General features: G+C 41.1%; 1 protein-coding gene across 1 annotated transcript in view; it reads right to left on the bottom strand.

Moving 5' to 3' along the window:
* The window catches only part of RPS6KA2 (ribosomal protein S6 kinase A2), a 331,815-nt gene that overhangs the window by 71,061 nt on the left and 232,909 nt on the right, over window positions 1-27,845 (bottom strand). Inside the window, exons 5-7 of the mRNA XM_067294741.1 lie at window positions 6,649-6,729; window positions 5,746-5,825; window positions 1,773-1,879 (exon numbers count right to left, since the gene is read on the bottom strand). Of these exons, the coding sequence (XP_067150842.1) occupies window positions 1,773-1,879; window positions 5,746-5,825; window positions 6,649-6,729 (268 nt within the window). The remainder of the gene's footprint in view (window positions 1-1,772; window positions 1,880-5,745; window positions 5,826-6,648; window positions 6,730-27,845) is intronic.

The following is a 27,845-nucleotide window of genomic DNA, read 5'->3' as shown; positions in this document are numbered from 1 at the left end:
ATACCTTCTATAACTCTACAACATGCATATTTGTTGATGCTGCCTGGCAAATATGGATATAATAAAAATTCAGAACAAAATTAAAACCAAAGGGTTGCTAGCGGACAATGATGCAACAGCACATGGCAATGGCAGTTATGGTGTGACAGCTGCTTACTTCCATTTCATGTTATGTAATAAACTGGCACCTTTAATCCTCTAGTTGTTTGAGTGGGAGGATGACTTCCTGTATTTGACAAAGACTCTGGTCTTCAGTTTCAGTTGTATAAACAGACAGGAGTGGAAATTTTGGTCCTTTGTGAAAGGTCTCTAGCCCAGAAGACTGAGAGCTTTGCTTATGTCAATCTGTACAAGTTCATATACTACTACTACTGCTACTGCTACTGCTACTGCTACTGCTACTGCTACTATTACTATTGTAACATAAACACAAAATTGAATTTAAAGTTTAAATCACAGAGTACTATGTTGTAGACAAATAGTCTCCTCCCCTTCAACTTTTCACACCTACAAACTCCACCTTCAATTTGCTCTTGGTGTCTTATTGTGTCCAGAAGTGTGAAAGCAATAGCACTTCATTTTAAAGAAATAGCTGCACATTTTTAAATTACATGTCACAAAAGGGAAGAGACTGCTCTGCTGTTATACTTTGGAAGTGTAAACAACAGCTAAACTGACTGCTCTCAGTGGTCATCCTTTTAAAGGATTGTGACCATTTCATTAAAAAGGTTGGTAACTTTGAAATATTGCAGCACATTTATCAGAGCTGGTACATAAAAATGTAGGAAAGCACCAGGCAAATGGAACAGAATAAAAACAGTATCACATGATTCTCAGTCATATCATTGTGGGTGTCATTTAGTCTATTGAAGAACTGTAAAGAAAAAAGAGAAAGGAAAAATCTCCACTGTATCCCATTAGGAACAGCAAATAGCTGCATATATAAGCTTGAATTGTTCTTGGGAAAATATATTGGACAGTCAATAAAAGCGCTTTAAAATGCTGATTATTATGTCTCTCGTGAGCTAGCATGAACACTAGCATTCAGAGATGCTCATTTACCTTAAACAATGGCAGTAATAAAACTGCACTGTGCCAAGACGTACTTTGTTTGAGCTGGAAGTGGAGTTGCATTGAACAGTTTATATTGCATCAACAGGAAGACCAGATTAAATAGTGCAAATCCAGAACAGTGCTACTCAAGACAAAGGCACAGAGATCAGGATCCTGCACTGAGATCATTCATTAAAATAAAGGCCATGCACACGGAGACTACATCATATTGGACTAGAGTTAAGGTATTTGGCCCTATGCTTAAATGATGTAATAGGAAGACCTGGAAACTGGGAATGCAAAGATTGGAGCTCAGTTCATACCTCAGCCTAGTGGTATAACTGAAAATAAACACAGGCAAACAGATTGCACTACCTCTGATTTGGACAGTGTAAGGTTTCCCAGTTCTTACTGGCTCACCTTGAATAATGGTGCTTGCTTACTTTTTTATTTATCACAATACCACTGCCTCAGCCACTGCCTCAACGGGCTTGTTACTTCAATGTTCCCATGCTTCACTAGGGAAAGGATACAGTACTTTACTACCTCATTAACTTTTGCATAGGGGACAAAATATACTCTTGATGTTGAAGCTCTCTCAGATACAGGAAGAAACGTAGAGTCTCCGGCACCTTTTGACTTATTAGTATGACAAGGAGCAGAAATGACCTAAAAGCTCACATATTTATGTTACAATTCACTCCTTCTCATTAACTTACTTTTCTGGTTTCAGATCCCTGTAAATAATTCCAAGACTGTGGAGGTGGTCCAAAGCCAAGGCCAGCTCAGCTAAGTAGAACTTGACATCCTCTTCTGTAAACATCACCTAGAGAGAAAGAAAAGAAGAACATGTCTATTTATTAGATAATGGTAGGCTGGCTTGCATTAAACAGACATGGGGAAGGAACTGTCTAACACAGGAATGCTGGAATGACCATCATATCAGGTTTGATTTTCCATAATTTGTCTGAGCTCACATTAACAATTCTTACCAGATTCTCCTTATAAAACAGAACCTGATCTGTCAAGTATTTCTCTCCTTTCCTTAAAGCATGCTGCTCTCATTCATCTGTTTGATCTGTTTAGATGATGTCATGTCACAATAATATAAATAAGGTTCCAACTCCTCAGCCTTTTGAAATGAATGGCAAAACTCAATACATTCAGCACAGCCCTTATTGCTTTCATGTATCTTAATTTGTGAAAAACTTGGCATTTGGTTCCCAATTTCCCACAAAATAAGATGCAGAAACCTCTCTGGGGAAGTGAGAGGCTTCTTGTTTTAGAAACTGAAACACATTTAGTTCCCAAATATGAACAGAATATACAGCACGGAGAGACTTAAGAGATTGATTTAAAACCCACTCATTGAGGGTTCAAGGAATGTCTCTCCAGTGCCTTCAGTGGCCACTGGACTCTAAGGTCATGCCCAGATTGCCAAATACATCTGCCTCAGGGAACGATACCTGGTTTCTAGACAAGAATGAGAAGTGGCTTGCAACTACATTGCTCAGGGTTAATCCTATTCAGAGGTGGCTAGCCTCCTTCACACCATGTAGTAGATGGCCTGGGCCTCCCCTACACCCTGCATCCTGAGATACAGACAGTCTCCCCTATGATCCTGGAGTCCCAAGACACAGACTTTTGTTGATATTTTTTCAGGTCAAAATACCTGACATAGTGTGCCAGCATTCTTCAGCATGGTACTTTTGCCAGGTGACATTAGGCTCTGTGTTAAATGACCTGGGTTATCAGATGATAATGTGCGAGAGTGCCTTTTGGGATAGTATTGGAGGACTGTGCGGGAAACAAACCTGGCATGTCCTTGTCCGTAATATCTGTAAGAAGCAGGCCTTGTGCAAAAGAGTTTCTAGTGACTGTGACCTTGTTTTAGCTTTGAGAAAACAAATAGACTTGCTCTGAAAGGGAACCGGGGAATGAGTGAATACAGATTCAGTGTATATGATGACGGACCAGGACATCAGGCTGAGTCTTAGTTATCTGAGTGCAGATATCCTAAGCAATGATGTGCTATCTAACATACAGGGCCTAATGAGATGCAAATTGATGGCAGTTGTTTCTTTTCTACAGCTGATATGGCTACCACAAACACTGAAAGCTCTGTTTTCAGTGGGAAGAAACTTCTCTAGCAGAAAAAACTCTAAGCCCAGAAAAACTGAGCTCAGATGGCAAGAAAACCCTTTAGTTAACTTTAATTATATCCCAGATGATATTAACTTCTCTTTAGCTAAAGTTCAACACATACAAAAATAACAATGCAGAAAGAGAAGCTTATATGTTGGATATACAAGCATGAATATTACATATGACAGAAATAAAATGAGTCATCTCAATAAAAATCTACATGTCATATGTAAATGTAAATATAGTAGAAACTGCACAGCTTATTTTTTAAAATTAAATCTCTACTCTTGGAAAGCAGCAGCCACAATATTTGAGTGCTTTGAGAAGCTGCAGAAGGCTGAGAACAAAAATAGAGGATTCAGAGAACAGGCAGATGTCACATAACTTAATTAAGAATATCTGTAAAGGCTAGAAGGAACAAGGATACATAAGTAACAATTTTGATTAAAAAATTAATTGATCCAGAATGTAAAAATGGCATTAGACATCAAAATAAATTTAAATTATTTATAAGGTTTAAAACAAATAATGTAGGTATGAAATGAAATCAGCAGAATCAGGGAAAATCTAATCTATACACACTTTTCCAGCTAAAGTCAGACATCTCAGAAACATAGACCAAATCTGAAATAAAGCTTTGCATGTACACATGTTGTAGTGTAAGGGATCTGACTGAAAGCCCATTGAAATCAATACAATTGGAATAAGCCCATAATTAATAATTGCAGCCTGTATGAGTTTTCCTATAATGTCTTTCCTTGTGATACCTTGGCACTAGCAGTTACAAGTTATAGGCAGACAGGATGAGTTGCAAATACTGGAAAGAGAAGTCTGTGTCAGGACTGTCAAGTTAAGAGGACCAATTCTTGATAGTATAAAGCAGAAAAATCAATGCATTGAATTGGAAAAGGCTTGGAAAAATCTGACGTTTTGAGAGAGAATGTAATCAGAGATGTTCTCTTTAAAGTCTTCTAACTGTACAGAATGTATAGCTACACTTGGTAGATGACAATGACTTTTTCTCTCTTCTCTTATGAAACCTGAGAAGTCCTTCCTCACACAGCATGCTATGTCATTGACAAAGACTGATTTCATGATAAACAGAAGAAAAATACTTTTTTTTCCTTTAATCTCTTCCCTGCTATTAAAAGTAACTGCTACCATGTACTAAGAACTTATACAAATATCGTTACTTGGCATGGAAATTACATGTTACGTTTTCTCACACTGGCAAACAGGTACTGAAGCAAGGGCTCCTGAACTGCAGCACGCACAGCAGTTAGCTATGCAAACCACTTCCAGTCTGTAGCATGTCACCGAAACAGCAATTGCTGCCACTGCTCTGAGGGCTGGGATGGGGACTTGGGAACTTATGAATTACTGTTTTCACAGCTTTTTATTCCATCAGTAACTCCCAAACTCAAGAAGCGCAAGCACAGCTTCCCCTCAAAACAGCATTTGAAACATCCCTATCATATTTTTTAAAGATGTTATGTTAGGTGCTTCCTGGCACCTTCTGTCTCAGCAGTCTACAAAGAGACCAAGAGCTGAGGGGCTTTATGTTGGTGACACCAGATAGTGACCCCCTGGGCACAGACAAGGCTCCAGGAGCATAAATGCCTCCCCAGGGCTTCTGTCCTGGGGGCAGCAGGGCTGCCTCTGCGAGCACCACCCATACCACCTAGAAGACTCTCTGAAGCAAAATTCAGGAAGCTGCACTGCTAGAAGCAACGCAGACAGCTGACTCTGAAGAGGTATTTGAAGAAGCAGGTGAGTGGTAAATGAACCTAGAAAACCCGCTGCTGCCCCTCTCTACTGGCATTAGTGAAACTTGAGTTTGGATTGCTTCCTGACTTCCTTTTTTGCCAGCAACAGCATCTCCCCGAAGGCAGAAGTTACAGAGGACAGGGGACAGATTGGAGGCAAAGGATGTGTCGAAAGCAGCAGCTGTCCCTGAGCAAGCAGGGAAGAGAGCAGGTGAGCTGCTGTGACAGCCCAGCTGCGAGCCCCTGGGGCAGCGTGTGGCCTCCGATGCGCTCCAGCAGCTGCCACAGGAGACAGAGCTCCTTCTGCCCGCTTGCCGGGTCATGCCCTGGCCAGCCTGCGGGCTTGCTGCACCCAGAGCCTGGGGCAGCCTCCGACCTATGGCCACCTCTGCTTTCTGCTGCCAGCAGTTGTGGTTTTAGAACAGTTCTGTGCTCATGTCACAGGCAAAATGTCTTGGGGATGGATTTCTCAGACTATTTCTCATCATAGCCAACATATATTTTGCGAGCAATGAGTCTGGGGCTATTTTGCTGTGGGAATGACTTAGTAAATGGTGCAGTTTTCTACAGCCATGATGCTTACGTGCTATCCATTGTGTTACTTATGGTATAATTCAATTATAATTATTAAGAACCCACCTAAAGATGCAAGATGATATAGCTCTATTACATATATATAGCAGAACTATTCCCAAGGCCCTTTGCCACTCCCACCAACTTCATCTGAGTTCTGAAAATCCAGGATAGTTGTTCATTTCTAAAGTAAAATCTATCAGCTTACCTCTTTGGAGAGTCTTGTGAAAAGGTCCCCTCCCCGCAGGAAATCTAGTATTAGATACAATTTTCCCTCTGTTTGAAATGCTGCATTAGAAAAGGATGGAGATGTTTGAAGTTTGAATCAAGATAAAGTCTCCAAAGAACGAATCTTGTTAACTAACTGTGTGTTGTTCATGCTACCAGCGCTCCTGTCATTTCAGCGCTTTACTTAGAGAGGAGAAAAATTTAACTTCTCTACACAATTAAGCAAACTAGCTTAGACTATGGGGGAAAAATGGTATCATTTGAGAGACAAAGATGTATTATTAATATATTCTTTTCCATTGTAAGCACCTCTGAATTATTGTTGCTTTCCACTGTGCCAGATATCAGGAGAAACTGAGGGCTAGGCACAGAGAGAAGCTCCACGATCTGTGTGAGGGGAGAGCTCGCATTATCCGAAACATCCCCAGAAGACCCTTTACACTAATAATGGGGCTCCTCAGGAACTCAGGCAGCTGGTTAGGCTGAAGGAAGCAACTCTACCAAGACATCTAATTCACACAGACAAATTCAAGCTGATGCTGATTATTAAAATTAGGTTTTATTTAGATTCTCTGGTTTCCTAAATGATTCTTGACAGTGGGTGAGGGGGTTAGCAGATGTATATTCACCAGCTTTCCCACTATCCCACCAGCACAATATATAACATTATATTGAATGTATTTTGACAGAAGAATAGCTAAGACCTACTTATACTGAAATCCTCCTTTAGCATAATTGAAGTATTTCACACAGGTAACCTCTATGATTTTGTTAAAGATAGAGTCAGATGCAGGCAGGGGGTATCTGTATGAAAGTATAACACATCTAGTTACAATTCCCCAACCAATTTAAGCACAAACATGACATATTTTATTATAGTTACCATAATGAAGCTTGACTATGAAAGGATGATTCACTTCTGCCAAAATATCTCTCTCCATTTTTGATCGTACCCGATCCCGAACTACAAAGAAAGAACAATAAGAACAGCAACATATTAAGAAGCAGCATGGTCCACTGGATACAATACTGGAACGAGGCTCCAGTGATTTGGATTCTACTTTTCCGCTGACAGCTTGTGGTGCAACCTTTGGCAAATCATATCACTCTCTAGGGTCCCCTTTCTTTGTCTTGTCTATGTAAAGAGTAAGTCTTCAGGAAGGGACTATGTCTTCCTCTGTTTGTAGAGACCAGCCCTTACTAAAAGCACTACAGTATTACAAGAAACAGGAAAATGATTATGGTTTGCAAAAGACAATGTTAATGCGAAAAGTAAAACTATATAAAATTAATATCTCATTTAAGATTAAACAGAATTTACCAGTTCCAGAGCCTGTCAGGTTAACCCTGTGTAAACTAACTTATCATATTGTGCTGATGCCAGCAGTATGGATGACTCGCTGAGTATCACTCTCTGGAAGTGTTTTAAATTAAGTAATTCAAGCTTCCAATAAACCCCCCAAACAATCAGTAAAAAAGGAAAAGCAGTGGCTGTGTTAAAAATAATATAAGAACGATTTTCATGTGTAGAGATAAATTACTGTGGGACAGCAGTGAGAAAAATACTTTTTGTGGTTCAGAGGAACGGAGAGGAATAGAAAAAATAATTACAGAGGTGAGCTGAGTACAAACTAATCAAAACTGAGGCTGAAGATTTCATAGCAAATACATTTAACAGAATGTTCAGATATTGAGAAGGATTCAAGTTCCCAATTTTTCAGCTCTTGATCTTACAGATACATTTTTTACTAAATCACAGTTTAACCTATTTTACAATGAAAGTACTGAAATTTTCTTCATTCTCTGCATTACACAATGTCAATACGTTTTTCAACTGCAAACATCCACAAGGAATGTTATGAGACTATTTTACGTGGTAACGCCTGAGATCTTACTGAGATTCTGTCATCGCCTGCATGTGTTGTGGATCTGCTGAGAAGCTGAGTACTCTGAGCACCCAAGCAATGAACATACCACAATGAAATCACATATTTTGTCACTGCACTACGAAAATTGATGCACAGAAATAGGACCAAAACAGCTGATCTGAAAACTTTAAATAGGAGTGGAGAGACACTTGGATTTCTAGCTATTTTAATACTTTATTTAGGTCAATAGTGATGCAAGCCTTACTAGCTTACTCAACCTAAGCCATCTCTTAAGATAAAAAGCAAAACAAAGATAAAGGGAATCTAGAAGGATCTCAGTCTTATTCCATGAGTAAAAATCACACAGCATACACTCACAAAATGCTTAAATTTTGTAGAGGCAGAGTATTTCTCATGCTGTAGATCCAGACTGTTGTGACAGGCAGAGATGTTCCCAGGCAGGAATTCTTGGTGGAGAGGTGGGCATCGCTAAACACTCTGTGTGGGATATTCCTAGTAAGCTTGGTTAGATAGCCTAATACAAGTGCTTCTCTGCAGCCAGATTTACAAAATGTGAGGCCCCATGTACCACAAAATCCACAGGAGATTTTGTACACCAGCTAGGTAGTTTACCATGCACAGCTGGATAACAGTATAAATCACTCTGCAAGGGCAAAGAACAGCTCTTCTATGCAACTCACACCATCATTCATTTACCTGTACTATCCAGCACTTGACTATAAGACTGCATGGCCATATATTTTGTTTACCTCACACGCTGGCTCTCAGTAGCAGTCGTTATTCAAGAGACAGTCCAGTGTCAGCAACGAAGCTGGTATCTGTCTGTCTGTAATGCAAAAGTGTGCTTGCACTGCACTGGTGGGAGAACAGGCTGGCAAAAGGGCAGGTTCCTCCATACCAGAATCATTTCAACCTCTAAAGCGTGTCAGAGCACAGTCTGCTGAAGCTATATGTGCCCTGTGCCCTGCTCCCAAGAGCATACTGCCCCGCAGCTGGCCTCACGGCTTCCCTCCCCTACCTTGAGGCCACCAACCCATGTGTAAGGGGAGCAAGGGACACACACAACCGCCAGCCCTGCCCACTTCCATCCCCAGCCAGGCGGACACCTGAAGGACAGGACGGCCTTGGTAAAGCACTGCCAGGCTTCTGCTGTACAGCTGAGGCCAAGACATCTGAGGGCAATAGTGAAAGGCAGGGTTTATTTCTCCAGGATGGCACCCCTAACCAGGGGCAAAGGGTTCAGTAATTCAGCTGGGTCTGGCTTGTAGAGGGTTCCAACATGATTTAAAACAGTGTTTTCTTGGACTGCAGGTTTAGTCATCCTTTTTATTCTCTATTAGACAATGTTTGCTTTAAAGCTGATTTTGAGGCTTGGTCAGTCACCACTGGCACAGCACAGCACATGTGCTGAAAGACCACCTGTGCCAATCCTCCCATGTCCCACCCGACACAGCCAACTCAGATATTACACATAAGTGGCTCAGGTTGGTGGTTAGAGGCTGTGGACCTGTCAGGTTGCAATATCACCCTCCTTCCCACATGCAGACAGCGTGCCAGGAGGCAGAGCAACATTAAAGAAAATGCTATGTCACAGCAAAAGATACCGTGCTCTTTCTGCAGGGTCATGTCCTGATAATCTCTCTGACCCTAGTCTCCTCCAAAGCTGCTCTAATCATCACTTTCATAGCGACTGCCAAAAGAGACAACAAAACTGTAATCAGGGCTACACCTTGACACATGAGTTGGCGACCTGCCCTCCTCATCTTCCAACATCCAGTTCTGCCTGCTGTAAATGCTTTGAGGGCAGAAGTCATATAGGCATAGATTTTTATGGCATCCTACCACCACAGAATCTATGAATCATGTTCTGTAGGAAAGCAAATCCATTCCCTTTCTCCCGCTGTCCTTCTCTTACCCTGTTCTTTTCATATGCCTGAGCCATGCCTGTTTTTAAACTCCAAAATAGCGTCCCTAAACATATCTACCTGCTTGCACAAGCTTACATACCACAGGACACTGTCAGTGTGTTATTTTACCATATGCTGTGCATCCATTGTCGTGATATTTAATAACCATGCAAGGTTGAAGGCAGCACAAGACACTCTCCCCTTCTCCTTTGTGGCTTACTATTGATTCTGTTATAAAAGCAGGAAAGATTTTTTTTTGCTTGTTCTATATATATAGGAATTTCTCTGCTCCTGCTCCCATTTACATTTTGGGGATTGGGGCATTTGGGTCTGATATCTATCAGCAAAGGCTTTAAGAAGAGGTGGCATTTGAACATAACGTTTCAACAGCATGCAGCTCTGGCTCAGTCTCTGTCATCTTTCAGGTACAACGTGTAGGAGAATGTTCTCTCTTCTGTACTATAGAGATTTCTTCCAGTATTCAGTGGTCCAAGGCTGTTCCACTTAGGGCATCTCCCTTCTAGTTCCTACATCCTGGCTGTCAGGTAATTAGATTAATTTGCTCGAGAATGATAAAATAGTTCCAGCTCCTTAGTCAAACTGCTGAACCCTGGCTATGCAGCGCCTCCTGAAGCAGTAAGAGGAGAGATGGACAGGGTCTGAATAGCTGCCTCAATGTCAAGGATGATAAGGCCTGAACATTACAGATATCTACTTCTGTGCAGGTGATCAAACTTGCATGTCTTTATTTAAACCTTATTGGGGGAACAGTTAATGTGTATCACCATGAATTTCCAAATGGAATTCATTTCACTGGAAATTCATTTCCGATTCATTTCATTTCCATTCCAATTCATTTATTTCCATTCAATTCATTTGGAATTCATTTCCAAAATGACTGGATCTCTGAAAAGAATCTATTTGTATGGATTCCTTTATGAGTGAATCCCTTTTCTTTTTCAAAGAACCATAAAATAGCACTGGAGCTGAGCTGGGGAAGAAGCCTCAGGGAAGATGACAGGATGGCACCATTTAGCATGCTCTCGCCACACAGCTAGGATCTCCCCCTGGGTATACGTATTTGGTTCAGGTTGTGGAACATCCTGTCTGAGTTCGCTACTTCTACCCATTTCTTGCAATGACAGGGGATGTCCATCAAAGACACAGATGAAAGCTCAAATAATGCAGCTGCCCCTTCTTCATTTTGCCATTTGCAGGGGTCTCAGTAAGGCACTCAGAGTGGGGAGTGCAGAAGACTTTGGTGGATAATGCTTCTGGCAAAGCCAGGTGTATACCTATATGCATAAAACGCTCATTGGAAATAGTGCTCATCTGTTGAACTCTCACTGACACAAAAGTTCTTGCCCTTTCTCCCCAGTAGCAACTTTGGTCTGAAAGGTGAGTTTTGCGGCTTGTCTTTAAATTACACAATAGACAGAGATGGAGGACATAATTTGGAACAATGAATACAAAGTCATGAAGATTGTTTGTTTGCATGATCCTGGACAAATTATCTATCCCTGAAATAATCCCAGGCGTTACAAGACAGAAGGGACTAGAGTGGCGGAACCTGTAACAGCTGAGGAAGCACCTGCTACTTTAAAATAAAAACAATTCCCATTTCCAGGTATTCATGTCATATGAAAGAGAAGTGGAGGCAGCTGAGGATACATGCAAATAAATAGAGTTTATCTACTTCTCTCTGTCTGGCTCTGAATATCAAAGAAGAGGATGTTATCCCTTCTTTTATTTAATGCTGCATGCTTAAAGAGAAGTTTGTTTGTTTTTTTTTCCATGGAATCACAGAATGGTTGAGGTGGGAAGAGACCTCTGGAGATCGTCCATCCAACCCTCCTGCTCAAGCAGGGTCACCTAGAGCACGTTGCACAGAACCCTGTCCAGATGGCTTTTGAATATCTCCAAGGATGGAAACTCCACAGCCTCTCTGGGCAACCTCTTCCAGTGCTCTGTCACCCTCACAGTAAAGAAGTTTTTCCTCATATTCAGATGGAACTGTATGTGTTTCAGTTTGTGCCCGTTGCCTCTTGTCCTGTCAGTAGGCACCCCTGAGAAGAGTCTGGCCCTGTCCTCTTTACACTCTCCCTTAAGATATTTATACACATTGATAAGATCCCCCCGCCAGTCTTCTCTTCTCCAGGCTAAACGGTCCCCAGCTCTTTCAGCCTTTTCTCATATGAGATATGCTCCAAGCTCTTAATCATCTTAGTAGCCCTTTGCAGGACTCGTTTTAGTAGCTCTATCTCTCTCTTGTACTGGGGAGCCCAGAGCTGAATCCAGGGCTCTAGATATGGCTTCACCAGTGCTGAGTAGAGGGGAAGGATCACCTCCCTTAGCCTGCTGGCAACACTCTTTCAAATGCAGCTCAGGATGCATTTTAAGTTATGAATTTATACTTCTTGGGCTGTTTTAATTTTACTAACCATGAGGGATTGAAGGGAAAGGGGGAAAAAGGAGCATACTCAGAACATCTTCCATGCATTCAAAATGTTCCTTCTCAAGAAAGGACTAATTGCTTATTTTCTGCATAAGAAAAAAAAACTGTAGTGCTGCTTCTCTCTCTGAAGATTTCATGATATTAACTTTGGTTGATATTTAAACATGGAAATAAAAATTAATTTTCAGTCAATGAACCTCTTGGCCATATGTCTCACTAAAAACTAAAAGTCAGTGTATCTGTAGCTATGTCAAGTAATGACTGTCAAGTAATGATGATCTAGGGACATTCCTTGATGCAGAGGCAACAACATTGTACCAATTCAGCAGGATGTTGAGCCAATCCAAAGCAAACTTATTAATTAACGAAACCATGGTCTACAGGAGCTGTAAAGGGGGAGCTTATGGAAGAAATACCAATTTATTCACCATAATACTAATACAAATTTATAGCTAATTCACTGTAAGGAGAAAGTAACTTGTTATATTTCTTGTAATTAGATAGCTGAGCTGAAGTCACAGCCCCATGGAAGTTAAACAGCATTCAGCCACTGACTTGAGTGGAGCCAGAATATTCTTTCTGGGATCTCTTTGGCCAAAGAATAACTTCCAAACATTTTTATTCAATATTACCCTTCTCACTACTGCACAAAGTATTTCTTAATTCTACTTAAATAAAATTATCTTTAAGCTATCATTTGAATGCTATCATTTTAGCTATTTAGCTATTTATTAATAGCTATTTAGCTATTGAAAGCTATCGTTTAACTTGCTGTAGTTCTTATTTTTACATATGGATTTGGTGTTACACGGCATAAGGCTGTTACCTACAGCTGTATATAAGCTAACACACGTATTAATTTATATAGATTGTGCATTAGCTTCAATTCTGAAGTGACAAATGAAATCACTTTTGTTTACAAACTAAGTTAGTTATGTTGTTGCTTCTTTGATAAACAGCCATACCAGAGGAAGTTTGTGTACGGATGCAGGAAAATACACGCACTTGTATGCAGGATATGCTTTCTGCTCATAGTGACAAATACAAATAATGCTGAGCTCCAAACAACCAAATCTAGCAACTCTCCTTTATTTGCTCAAAGCTTTCTCTGACAAGCTCCTGTTGGGGCTCAAGTTTTCTCAAGCTTTGTTTTAGCCTGAGGAAGAACTTGTTTGAAAAGTACGGGCATAACTACCTCCACTTTCCCTTGGCAGTCATGGTAAAAATCATTACTTGTTGTGTGCCAAATGGCCCCTCCTGCATTTCCACTCCCTCCCTCCCAGCTTGTTTAAGTTAGGAAGGGAAAATGGAAAGGAAGCAGCAAATTTCAAGTCTACTTGTTTAAGAGCCCTTATTGGGACAGAAAATCAAATATGAAGAAACTCATTTCAGTAGCTATTGCATTATGGGGCCATGTTTACTTTTTTAATACCTGTCTTTTGCCAGCATAAATCAGGTTAGTGAAGCAGCCAGAGGCTCAGCTACACTGTGGATGGTCACCAGCTGGGTATGGTGGTCCTCAGCCCAGCATGGGGCCAGCCCAGGGAGCCCCAGGGACCTGGGGGCACCTCTGTGCTTGCTGGATCCCAGGAGCACCTTTCGTTGGCAAGGCCTCTAATGAGGGTGGGCAGCAGCAGCAGCAGAAACTGGGCATACCCTCCTCCCTGGGATGAAAACTATCTGGTGCCCAGCATTTATCACACTGTGCTTCCCCTGGTGCCAGCTGGATCCTGTTAGTACAAAAATGCTTTAAGTCAGGGATCCTGTGACTGATATAATTTTCCACTTATGGCTTTCCTCTTTTAAAGGTATTTGTTGAAAAAGATTCAGCAAGGGAGTACTTCTTACAGACATCTTCATAGACTGCCTTGGTTAAGGGCAGCTGATCTGCAAATGGTGAAGTTACAGACTTGATAAACTGCAAAATCTCTAGTGCAGTGAAATCCATCACAGGCTCCCACACAGGAGGAATCAGAGACAGGAAACGTTGAAGCCCATGGTGTGGTGTAGGGGTGGTAAGGGACAAGAACTGAAACACAGATCAATGAAGGGGAATGATCAATGCAGGGTAAGAGAGCAGATTGGCCTCCAGACTGCCTGTTTGGGCAGTCTAACTTCAAGAGATCAATAAGCAATTCTGAGTGCCTGTTATTCAGGGCTGCCAGACTTTGGCTCCCTATGCCGACAGCGAAGAGATGTATGTGATATATTCAGACTTCCTCCAGAAGTGGCTAACTTAGGTATTGCTCTTACATCTTTCAGTCAACAGCATATGGAGCCAGAGCCTCACAGTGGAAATATTCTGTACATACTAGTTCAGGTCCAGTACAATTCTGTTGTGCTTATGACCACAGGCTTCTGTGTGTTCATTTTCTGTGAATGTCTGTGACTTACTAATGCAGCCGCACAAATGCAAACAAAGCACTTGGAAGCCCCAATACTTCCCCAGAGCAAGTTTTACAAGGTACAATCAACTGCAAAATGCAAAATTCAAACAGGAGAACATTTCTTGAAATACTTAAATGACTTCTAGCCTAAATTCTGTTTTAAAAAGCAGATGGAGATAAATTTTGTGAGCTCTGCAAGGTACTTAAAGATGAAGACAGTTCTACTACTCTTCAATAGTACTAAAGTGATAACTCTTAATTTTTTTAAGTGCGTGTTAAGCATACAGATCCCTTTATAACTCTGTTCTCTGGATGAACTATGTGCTGGCTACTGTGAGACATAGGCACCAGGACCTTCCTCAGGGTCCTCTGAAGGTGATACAGCAGGAGCCTGCTTGGGCTGTTCAGATTCCTTCTCAAGGTGGGCCAGTCTCTCTCCACTGGTTTTGGAGGCAGCCTAAGCGGTGTCACCAAGCTGAAATGGGCTTTTTGAATACCTTCTTGAAAACTTCAAGTTTTTTTGGAACTGGGAACGGGTGGTAAGACAGTGGGCATTAGGTGCCTCAGTAACTTGTTGTTACTGTCCTTTGTTCTTTTTGACAATTTTACCCAAAGTGCTGTTTAATCACCTGACCTGTCACACCAGGGACAGACCCCCCCTGCATATTCGACACAAGTAATTGCCAGAAAGCTAATCCTGCAGGAGGATACATACAGAAAACACATGAATAATGTCAAAGATTTAACAATCTGTTCAGAAACATTTGGTGAAATGCATTATTGATTACAAATGATTTGCCTGCCCCTACCTTTCAATATGACTTTTTGAAAAGAAATGCCCCTGCTCGGCCAGGAGGTGGAGCACTTCTTAATTAAAAAAGCAAGAATAGCAGGAGTTAGAAACTATTTTAATTGAATCAAATCTCCATCGAAAAATATTGGTAGCAGGAGAAAACCAGTAAATAAAATGATGAATCTAAACTTCATCCATTACTCTCATCACTTCCCTAGAACTCAGTAACATGTCTCAAGTGTAACAAAGGCAAAATATAACTCAGGCTCAGGAAGACACAATTCAATTTCAAAATTTCTCATGTAGCACTGAAACATGCTAATCATATAGCAAATTGTATATATACACAAAACTGTGCAATATTCTTGTCAGTTCTGTTATTTTGTTTGTTTTTTAATGCAAGCTACTGTAGACAAAAACAGAGGGCTAGATTCTAATTTTAAATACACATTGCGTATGTGGAAGATAAAGTACCTGTATGGTGATTAATTATATGGGATACAGATAAATACAGGCTTTCCAGAAAAGGATTATAATCTAGCTTTAATGACTCTGCTTGGAAATACTGTTTGTGTTACCGTGTTTCTGCTTCAGAGTATTACACTAAAATCTCCTAAACAGTGGCTTTTCATGTTGTATCTTTTCAATGGAGCATATTACAACACAAAAAAAAATCCAGAAAAGTGTGCTATTGCTACCTGAATGTAGAATTATAATGGTAACGGCATGTAGAGATTTTATGTGTGTTTCTTTTTCCTTGGAGGAAAGGTTACTTTTCTGGAAGAAAGATCCCCTGTGCCCCCAAATATGGAACCTTTTAGAGAAGGGGAAAGAGCCATTAAAAACAGACCTTTACTGCTTAGCCCTAGAGCTGCTGTGGCAAAGGGAAAAACAGATTTACAGAACATGAGACACTCCTTTGTAGAAGGGCACTCTGAAAAATCAATAAGAACTCGGACTAGTTTTTAGGAGCTCAAGGTCCATTTTTTCCCTGTTTTTTTTTCCTTTTACATAAAAGAACACATTTGGCTTTTAAGAAAACAAAGACTTTGGTTTTGTCTTTTTAAAAACACAGCTTGAATGCTTCAATGTTGAGATCTGGAATGACAGATGCCTCTGAAATAACTGAATGAATTGAATTTAATATTGAACTTCTAATTATATTATTTATCACCTATTCATGAATCTTAAAATATTTGGAAAAGATAATTAAATCTCCCAATATCCCTGTGAAGTATCTCTACTCAATTTTCCACCAGGAGAATTAAAATACAGAATGATGAAGTCTAAGGCTACAAAACAAATCAAATGGGAGTTGTCAGGAGTAAACACAAGTTTCTGTGTTTTCTGATCTAAACACTGGACAAGCTTGATCTTGCAAATTCCTTAATCAGGACATGTTAACTCCATTGAATACAAATGCAACTAAATGGCAATCCCCTAACTCCCTGCCCCTCAAAGCCCCAAACAACAACCATAATGTACATGTTTGAAAAAGCTGTGCAAAACATTTAAGTGATAATGAAAACAAAAAACAAGTTGTTCTGTGAGTGGGAGAGCCAATAAAGCCTTGTTTCCTACAGTTTTATGACTTACGCTTACAATGTTTCCGTCACAGTAGTAACCTAAGCTCTTTCCCACATTTTTATGACAGGCAAGAAACAGCCTACGTAGGCTGCAGCAAGTCTGGAGCTGTGCACATGCTGTTTGGGGGGCTTGCTACTGCCAGATGGAAGGTATAATGACTGCGACCTCCTGCCTTTTCCTCACAGGACACCAATTTGGATCTCTCTCCCTGGCCAACAAATCTCACAGGCCTTGTAGGAGCTTCACTGTGTTTCAGATTTTTCTCCCACTTTGTTTGAAATTACCCAGTGGGCTCAACCACCATTAATAAAGGACTGACAGACAGATGAGCAGAATGATCATATAAACCTCACATGCTTATGCAGAGGTAAAATTTGATTTTTTAGGTATTTTTAAACAAAGATGGACCAATTGAATATACACAGATGAATTTCCACACCACTCCCAGATGAATTCATTCCCACCTCACCCAAGCTCTGTGAACAGCAGATGTACAATGATATCTAATAAGCCAAATCCTACAGTGATTTATGACACCAACAAAGTCAGAATTACACCCCTTATGATCACATAAATCAGTTCAAACTAACATAGTTACAAGCACACTGAATAAAAGGCTTGATGAAGAGCAGACAAAGCTGCCAGTTGCTAGCATGGAACATCCTCAAAAAAGCCAAAAATCTACAGCTGAAAATCCATCTGTCCATGACTTGTGCAAAACTGGAAATCTTCAATATCTCTGCATAGCTGCACCTGGGTCATCTTTTCTGATGTAATACATTTGTTTTATTTAAAATTATTTACCTTACCAGACATGATTTTCTGTCAAAAGATGCATGAGATGATATTTCTGTTTCTTGAAATTTACTGTAAGCTACCTCTGTTTTGTACTATATTTGCTTTAGTCAAATAGTGTATGATTATTATTATTGCAAGCAATAGCAGCAATTACAGTATTAAATCTCACTGACAGGCAATAATTATCCATGCTCTAGGAATAGGTATAATTTCAATATGAGAAACCAACAAGAAGGCCACTCTTAGAGTTCAGACATCCCAGTAAACATTGTTCATTAGTAACTCTGGAAATTGTGATGACCTGAAGGGAGAAATTGGTGGCTATTTTATATAGTTCTGAAATAAAGAAAAGTTGCTTGAAACAGTTGTGAGATAGGTTGGCCTCTTTTCCCTCCCAAAATAGACACTTAGCATTTAGTACCAACTTACAGGAATTCAGCAGAGAAAAGATGTACAGGTATATTTAGTCCTCAATCCTACTGTTAAATGCAGTCAAAACAGGGACTAACTTTCTCCACCAAACTTCTCTGGTATCCCTGTTTCTCCTGCAAGACTCTGATTCCCACAGAGCTACTGTCATGGTGCAGCATTGGCTAATTAGCATGCAGCTGCAAAGGAGAGTCAGCAGTAAGCCCAAATGTTTCCTATCTGTGGGGCATTCCAGTATTAAATGAGTGTTTGGCTTGTGTTTGCTATTGCAATGTTGCTAAGTCAACAGGAGCAATGAAGAAATTGTTTTTCTCTTGCCCTGCTTGAGATGGAGATGATCCAGACATCCAGGAACTACTGGGTCTCCCAGGGTAATAAGTTTCACCACTGCCTTTTAAGCTGTAAGCCTAGCATGAATTAATCAACTGTCATTGCTCTTTGCTCTTAAAACACACCTGCTTTGTGGATTTTACAGGCAGAGTTGAATAAAGTCTGTAGGTTACTTTAGTCTAAAGTATGAAAGCTGTCTACGCTTTGGTTTTCACCACAAATATTCTCTGCAGTGTATCATCAAAGGCAAAAATACAACTTTTATGATTGAAAAGCTATTAGGAGTGACCACTGGCTCACTGGTGAAAATACAAAGAGATGTAGGGTCTAACATTCCCTCTCATACCAGCCCTACTACAGAAAAAAAACCTTGGTCCCTGTATTTAGTCCCTCAGGGACTAAAAAGTCTGTTCTATCAAAAGGAGTTTCCTCTCCTTCAGGATCTCTGAGCAACTCACGTAAAGCTGCCCTGCAACGATTTCACTTGCCACCCCAGCACAGACCTCATGCTGGCACTGGAACTGGGTAATGAGGGTGCTACTGAAGTTCCCAAGAGAGCGCCTTGGCATACTACCTCAGTGCAAAGTACCGCTGCACAAGAGCGACTTAAGGCCCACCTGAGACCCTACTATTTTCCTACATGAGGTCTGCACTGTGCCTTTTAATGGCAAAGTATGGAACCTTATGCCTGGTCCAGCTGAGATTCTTATGGACAGGACCAAAACTCTTTTATATAATATTGAGTGAGAATTCCTGGAAGGACTGGAGATGGTAATATTCTCTCTTTCTGTGGAGACTGCAGGTATTGGGATTCTGTAATAGGTCACCAGGGCAGTTTTGCTCATAAGCTGAACAAATCCTGGTAAATGATTGCTATACAGCAGCTTGAAACTTGTAATTTTGAGCATTTTCAAAGATGTTGTGGCTGTGGCTTTTGTTCTGAATTGGAACAAAAAGCCCACATTTAGCAATTCTTGCCAAAATGAAATCACAAAAAATTGTTTTGCATGCATCAAAGCACAGTTTTGTTAAGGCTTTTAATTTTGATTTTGATCTATTATTTTTTAAACTCTAATTATAACATACAACTATAAAATCATTTTAAAAAAGAAATACAATCCAAACTGAGCATTCTACCCGCACTGAAATGCTTACTTTCAATGTTTTCTCTAATGAAATTTCACTTAACAGCCTTGTTCCTGTGGATAGACACTCTACCAGAAAAGGTATGCTGAATCGCACATTCAGAGGAAGACAGAATATCAAATCATGGGCTTTATAGGTGTTAGGAGAAAAAAAATGTTCACCAACCCCATCAGGGATTTTAAACAAAAAAACAGTGTCCTCTAGGTGGAGGTTAATCATACTGAAAAAAAAAAGCCAGGAAATTTTGATTATCTTAATTTTAGAGCCCTCTGACAGTTTAGTTCTGATATGGCTAACCCAAGACTCTGACTTGACAGTGACACACAGGCGTGTTTCAAAACAGAGGATTTTGAATGGATTTGTCATGGAGCACCACGCAAATGTGAACGTTCACATTGAGCAAAACAGCAACTCTGCTCACAACCACTATGTTGACTTTCCACTCTAAAACGCTTGTTCCATTAGGCTGTTTGCACTTGGCAAACACCGAGCCAAACTTATTTCTCTAATAAAATGTTTTGGACAAGCATTTCAGTTACTAAATTCCAAAATCTGTGAAATGAGTCACAAGTATACTTAAGGCATCACTAAGAAGCTGGGACACTGGTTTATCATCTAAAGCTAAGGAGTCTCATAAGACCCTGATACATTTTCTATTTGTAAACCATACAGGCTCAGGTTTATTAGGTTGATTACAACCCAGACCTCTGAACTACTTGCATATGGAGTCAATGGGAATTTAGAATCCAAATGCTTCAAGCAAATTGCAGCATTTATGGTCAACACTCAGGCAAACCGAACATTAGCTTTGCCTGGCCCTGACACACTGTACAGACATTCTTAATACCGCTCAGTTGGTATGTTTGCCTCATAAAAGTAAATAAGCACCTGCAAGACTGCTGCTGTCACTAATGAATCCTTCAGTCCAATCAGCAAGTTGTGTGTGAAGTCAAGGCAAGGTCATTTCCTAAATTAGAACATAAGGAAAATCCCGGTCTTGTATAATTACTGCCACACTAACTAAATTTTCCAATCAACACGCCTTGGCCACACAAACAGTAAGAATCTGCTATAAGAAGAAAAAGGCTGAACTAGTCTTTTCTCCTGCAAGAGGGGAAACACAGTGCTCAAACAATTGCAAATTATTTTTCAGCCTGGACTCCACTACCATATAGGGAGCCTAGTGGAAGATATGACTAAGTTCAGAGAGTCTCTGGCTGAAATCATGGCCTTAAAACAGTCAGTAGTAAAACTGCTGTTGACATTAATAGGATCTCACCATCTACATCTCAGACCCTGTGTACAGTTCTGAAAATATATGTAGCTGCTTGAACTCTAACAGAATACCTAACAGAAGAGGAAATCTTCCTGTTTTCTATTTCACTGGGTAACCGCCAAGATCTAAACATAAACCTTACTAAGCAATGACTAAAGAGGGACAGGAGGAGAGCAGATAAATATTTAAAGGACATAAACATGAAGGACAGAGAAGAATTATTTATCAAAATAAAAGGGAAGAGAGGAATATAAATAGGAGGAGCTAAGTGAAATGGAAAAAGAGGAAATGTAGGCTGTGTTAGGCAAACCTTAACAGGATGAACCCCTAAGAGCAGAGTGAAGGGATGTGATTGGAGTTCTATCGCTTTACACATTTTCAAATAAAACTAGACAGAAAAAGCTAAATAATGATTTAGTAACAGACCAGCCTGCTCTGGCAGCAGGGGAATGAGGTTACATCTTTTACTGTGTGTTCCTCTGCTGCAGGGATTTCATCTCAATACAGAACTTCTAGATTTCGCTATTATGCGCAAGTGTTTGCGTGACTGAAATGAAACAGTCATTTTTACCAGGATTAATGCCTGTAAAATTATGTTACAGCATCCCGTCTAAGTGAAAGAAAAACAGAGAAGTAAAAATTCATATATGGAATCAACTGTCTTACTGAGCACTGGAACAGGTTGCCCAGAGAGGTTGTATAGTCTCCATTTGTGGAGATATTCAAACCCCATCTGGACAGGGTCCTGGGCAACGTGCTCTAGGTGACCCTGCCTGAGCAGGGGGGTTGGACTAGATGATCTCCAGAGGTCCCTTCCAACCTCAACCATTCTGTGATTCTGTGATTCTGTGACTTGAAAACCCTGTTAAGAATAACAATGAAAAGTTTAGCTTTCACACAGTGCTTTTAATTCCTAGATCTCAGTGTTACCAAGAAACTTAGATCACTACCTCTGTTACCCTACGGGTGGTAGTTGAAGGTCAGAGGTGTAATACAGCTTTTCCAAGGCCACCCAGCACAGTGGCCACCAGCCACTGTGGCAGCAGTTCTGGTGACTACTTGGACAATAATACTCCTCATGTGCACTGGGCAAACCTTCAGGCTTCCTCAAGGCTTTACTTGCAGTAGGAAGTTGCTTATTTTGTTCCACTTGTGCAAAAGTGCTCTCAAAACCTGTCATGTGACAAACTTTCTATAGCAAACATTCTGCAAAAAAGTGTGACATAACAGCATGGCACAATTTCTGCATATTTCTAATGAAGACACACATCAAGAGCCCTCTGACTTTGGCAAATCTCCTGCAATACACCTCATGAGAGCCTCCCTTTTGCTCCATCACTCTTACCTATAGTCACACTTCAGATCTCTTACACCCACCTGGGCAGCAGGGCTGAACAGCATCGCCCCTGCTGCCACCTCTCTCTTTCAAGACAAGCCACTGCAGCACCTGCCCTACCAGCCCTGGTAGTGAATAACCCCCTTCCTTCTCAGCTGCCCTCCTGGGGTCTCAAGCAGAAAGCAGCCAGAGGATGGGGGAAGCACTGGAGGAGCAGGCAGCCAGCTCTCGTCTGTTTCCCAAAGTTGCAGAACAGAGGCCAGCTCCAGCCCTGCTGTTTCATGTCCCTGTCTAGCTCATGCCGCCAAGCTCGCTTTTCCCGTTGTAATGCCACCCAGAGACACTTCTGCCTGTGATCTGTGGCCCTCCTTCTTCACAGCCCTCCACTTCTCCAGTGTGACTCGCAGCTTTGCGCTGTTGCCTCTCTCTCGGTTCCACACGCGCCAGGCCATGTCTCCAAGGCAGTCGCTGCCCCCGGTTCTTGGCTCTGGGGACAGCAGCTGCCCACTGCCCCAGTGATGTCACTTGGGAGTCCAGGGGGATGCTGCGTGTCACAGGCACCTGTTCAGCTGGGGAAGACGGAGTGGCTTTTGAAAAACAGACTGTCCAGATTTTAGTAGGTTGGAGAGTCAGACAAATGAAGAAAGCCTCTACATGTTATTTGACAGCATCTCTCCCTCAGTATGCAATGAGATAACACTCCTGCAAACTGCTTCTAATGCCAGAATTTCAGGGAAAGGCTGAGGGGACTTTCTGCAATGCTTGTTGATTATAGAATTGAAAACACTGAACTCCTACAGCATTTGCCTCAGCAATACAGCTAGGCAGTAGCAACACTTTGATCTTCAGAGAATGCCCATCATCATGAAACACTTCTCAGTGAAAACAGAGTGCGGGTGAACATGAGGAAAGCACACTTCAGATAACCATGCTGTGAAATATTGGCACCTGCACCCAGGGCTATACGTTTAGTGTGATAGTTTAGGGACAGCCTCCTGTGTTCCTTGATACCAATGTCAAAATGTGCCGCTTAAGAGACAATTCTCCAGGTAAAAGTCTGCCCCAACACTTGCTGGAGCTGCTGAGCAAATACCTTGGCTATTTTTCTGAACAAAGTGCATGCAAGAGGGCACACGCTGAGGGGCCCATCCTTTCCCTTGTGTGGGGAAATATTCTAGAAGAGGGAGATGGATGGTAAAGGTGACCTAAAATGTGAGGATCACTATGTAAAAGAACAAAAGTATAAAATAGTCTTTCTAAACTTACATTTTAAAATACTTCCTTCTACTGGTAACACACAAGGTTAAAGTTAGTACCTGTATCTATTCACATCCTACCTAGATTTATGACATTCATATTTTATATTGTATAGCTTATTATATCCATAATGAAAATGGATAGCTTATAATAATAAAATAGAATTGATTAGCACTGACAAAAGCTATATAGATGTTTATCTCATAAACCTGAAACTCCTCCTGAGTGTGAAAGGTAGCTTTGAGTTAACAATGTTGATGATCACAAGTGCCCACCAAATGGGAGCTATGTCACAGCACAAACAATGTCTGAAAGATGACCAGGGACACAGCACAATTATCTGAGCAATTCAGACTTTGCCCAAATTTACAAAAATAATCTAGCACCGCTGAGAAAATGTCAGTTAAATTACTGCGCCATGGAAACCTTTCTGGTTTGTCAATTACATTCACATACAGATAGAAACTGCTATAGACCAAATAGAAAGGAGAGGTTGCTGTTGATGCTGATTGCTGGTCTCTGAACATCATCACAAATGCCACAGCCATAAGGAAACCATAACTAACATGTGTAATCCACGTGAAGAGTATAAAAATACAAGTAAGAATTTTGTTACCATTGAAACAAATCACAGATGGTAGTCTCCTACACCGCGTAATCTAACTTTCACAGAGAATCAGGCGAGTGCTAGCACACCTCCAGCAGCAGTCGCGAGCAGAAGGCCTGGCGAGCTGGTTGGTGAAGATTTACGAGTGATCAAACCACCATGCTGTGCGGCAAACTGTCTGCAGTGTAAAATCTCCTACCCTGTTGTCCTACCTGTTGTCACTCTGACTCAAAATGGCATGAAATGGCACTGTTGACCTCCCTGTTAATCTGCCCTCATGGCTGAAGAGAGGTAACGTTTTCTGTTGTATTATGGGAATCAGTAAAAGCAGTGGGATGCAACTCCCAGAAGATGATAATGAATTCAGTTTTCAATGAACTATAAATGTACTGCAGTTGCAGGCAGCTGAAATAGGTTAAATGGCAATTATGTTGGATGTTCCAACTGATGCAACTTATTCAGTGAACAGAACAACAAATGCTTTTCATATAGATAATAGACTTGCACTACAGCCAAAGATTTTCAGAGTCTATCAATGAGGTTAAAAATCCCAGGGATATTTTGCTATCGCATTTCCAATTTAGTTTTCCACTACAGCCACAAATATATTCATAAGGGCAGTTGATTCATAGTTCTGAAGTTCTGATTATTTCAAATCAAGTGCATTAAACAGACAAGACATTTCCTAACAATTTCTTGATTTGGATTCTTTATCCATTAAATTCCATAATGTAGCAGACTGCACTTAAGTGGGGAGCAGTATTAATAACATCATTAATATCTGACTATTACTTTCCATAAGAACATCAAGCACTGTGAAGAAGAGGTTGGCATGATTAAGTTAATTTTACAGATATGGAAACTGAGAGGAGCAGCAGTAATAGTAACTGGTTTATGTTCATGTAGCAGGCTGGCAGCAGAAACATGAACAGAATCAAAGTCTTGCAACTCCCTAACTGAGGTACCAGCTCCTACACCAAGCACAGCCTGCCATGAAAGAACAGACTACGTGACATAAACACAAAAGAGATAAAGACTGAAGCATTGACACGCACCACACAAGCAAGCGTGGGGCTCCGGATGGTGCAGCCCACAGAAGAGGGGTTTGCTCTGGGGTGCTCCCCAAGAGTAAACAAACCCCGGGTGCATCATGGCCAGCGCCACCACACTGTGGGGTTGCTGCAGCCTGGGGGCGCACCCTCTAACAACCCTGTGATTGGTGGCAGCCCATATAGGGGCGAGAGCGGTCGCTGTACCGTGCACCCGTTGTTAGAGAATCTGGGGAAACTCTACCAGAGGGGTGGCCCTCAAGGAAAGGGCGAGAGCGGTCATTGTATCGTGCACCTGTGATTGAACTGTAAAGCTCTGATATGTATATATATTTTCAGTATATTTTTCAGTTCTGCTTTGCTATACTGTTAGCTTTGTTATAACCTCCTAGCTCTAATAAATTTTCACACTTGACAAATAACGATCTCTTGAGTTCAGTACAACTAACCTGGAACACGAAAGAATCCCGGACGCCCCTCTGGTGGTGCATCACAAGCATTTGAGCCTGTATTTGCCGAAAGAACAAATTTTCTGTAATTTCCTACAATTCATACAGCCTAATGGTACCAAGAGCAAGTTCTTGGACATAGGGCAGGATTAAAAGGCTCCCAATAGTTCCCTCATGCTCTGTGCAGCTGACTTCATGGGTCACAAGCAATAGCTTCTCTTTCTCAGCAGCAGGTGTCTTAAAAGTACAAGCAAACAGAAAGCCTAAAGGCTCCTTAAAGAGAGCTCAGAATATACAAGAGGGAATAAACAAAAACCTTGAGGCCAAGCCAAAAGAAAACCAGTAAAGTAGACTTTCATGTGAAGATTCCCATTTGACCTACAGGATACCAGCCCAAAAGGCAAAAGTTAAGGGCAGAAGGCAAGCTAAAACAGTGACCAATACTATGTTAACTCTAGTAGACCCAAACTGCATGGGGCTTGTCCTGCCTACTGATGCTATGCCTAATTAAAAAGCTAACTATATGACAGAAGGGGAACAGAGATCAACAGCTGTGAACAACTCTGAAAAGCTGAAAACACCCCTCCAGAAATGCTGCTGTCTCAAGCAGCAATGCAAAGAACTGTACTACAAAACTTACCCAAAGACTGATTTTTCCTAGGAACTTTCTGTGAAGGAGACTCCCCAAACTAAGAAGCATTAAACAGCTCAACAATGTTACCACTCTACTGTTGTTGCAGCAGGACATTTATATCACTTCAGTTAAAAAAACTGATGTGCCAACAATCTACTTGGTACAGAGGGGGCACTGCTGTTACTTCTGTACTAATAAATATTCGCAGAGGATCTGAAATCTAGAACCTGCAGCCAGAGCAAAGCGCAATTGGTTCAACAGTCACCTCTGACTTACCTACTGCTAGCAAGCTAGCACAAGGGTATAACTAAATCTTCTTCTAAACCAGACATTTAGCAAACATGAACCCTGAGGAAGGAATGGAAGATGAAAGATCCTTAGTCTAGAGAAGATTGAGGGTAAACGTGTTAACAAGCATTAGGACGTAACAGATAACTGCAGAGAGGAAACTGTTCTCAGTGGGGAGCATGTGAACTAACAGTTTCAACTGGCAAGGGTGATATGGGATAGATGTTAGGAAGCATTTTCTAACGGCAAGGACAGAGAAAGCCTAAGAACAGGTTAGGCAAACATCTGTTAGGAACGACAGTAGCATAGCTGAGCCTCCCTATGGCAGAGAGGTGGACTGGATGACTTTTGGAGGTGCCTTCCCCCCCTCTGCTTTGGTCCCGCAGAATAGTCGAGCCACCGCGGTTGTTCCTGGGGTTCAGCCAGTCCCTGCTTCCAGGCACTTGGCCCAGCCAGAGCACTGCTCAGAGGCAGCAGAGCTGGTCTCCCTCTGGACTAGGTCATTCAGCACTAGCTTTATGTCACTCTTCATAGACCTGTTCTAATTGAACTGAGTTGTGCTTTTCTCTTTTCTCTCTGTGCTTCCCAGCTATTGCAGGTGAGAGGTGTGAGGGCTGACAAAGGCCATCACACCCCCCCCCCCCCCCCAGTCCTTTTCCTGGTAAAAATGGGATTTCTGCAGAGAAAAGGGAATTACATCACTACTGTAAAACAGGATAAACATTTCATTCATGGCTTCAGGACAACTGTCGACATAGTCTCTCAATTCCTGAAACTATACCCAATGCAAGTAGCAACAATCTGCTACTTGACAGTAGAAAATATCAAATGTGATCTTTTTTGTAAAACAACAACTGATTTGGGATTTACTACATCTGCAAATAGCTGCCATTGTATATACAGTGCAATGATCCTGACAAAAAGAATAATCCAAGAGAAAGCAAGCAGTAGTGGAAGGCCTGTGATCATGTCTACTACTTATACTTTGAAGAATGGGTTTGGCTCTGAAGGCTTTCTACTGATGGCATCTACAGGAGTTGCAGTTTTAAGCATTTCCACTGCCACTTGTTCACTGTGTCAAGCATATCAGGATCAACAGAACCTTTAAAGAGGCAGATGGCAAACTGACTGAAAACTACAAGGCAATTTGGAAAATTTGGAAATGTGATAGACTACTCACTACTGAAAAAAAAGGCTACCATTTGACTGGCTAGAATAGCCAGAGAATAGATTTAAATGCTGCTGGTTTTTTAGAATTTTTTTTTTTAAGATTCTTTCATATTTCACTGACAGAAAAGTGTGACTCAACAAATGTTTAGAACAAACTTGTATAGTTTGATCACAGGTAAAGAACATATCCCTTCTGCCAAAGAAAGCAGCAGAGGTTTTAGTGCTCTCATTTTTTGACTTCAGATTTGAATCTCCTTTGTATTCTCTAGGGAATCATCATATGAATGCCCAAA

This window comes from Apteryx mantelli, chromosome 3 (genome assembly GCF_036417845.1).
Source record: "Apteryx mantelli isolate bAptMan1 chromosome 3, bAptMan1.hap1, whole genome shotgun sequence".
NCBI classification, from domain to species: Eukaryota; Metazoa; Chordata; class Aves; order Apterygiformes; family Apterygidae; genus Apteryx; species Apteryx mantelli.
The sequence above is the reverse complement of the archived record's forward strand: the minus strand, read 5'-3'. Positions and strand labels throughout refer to the sequence as shown.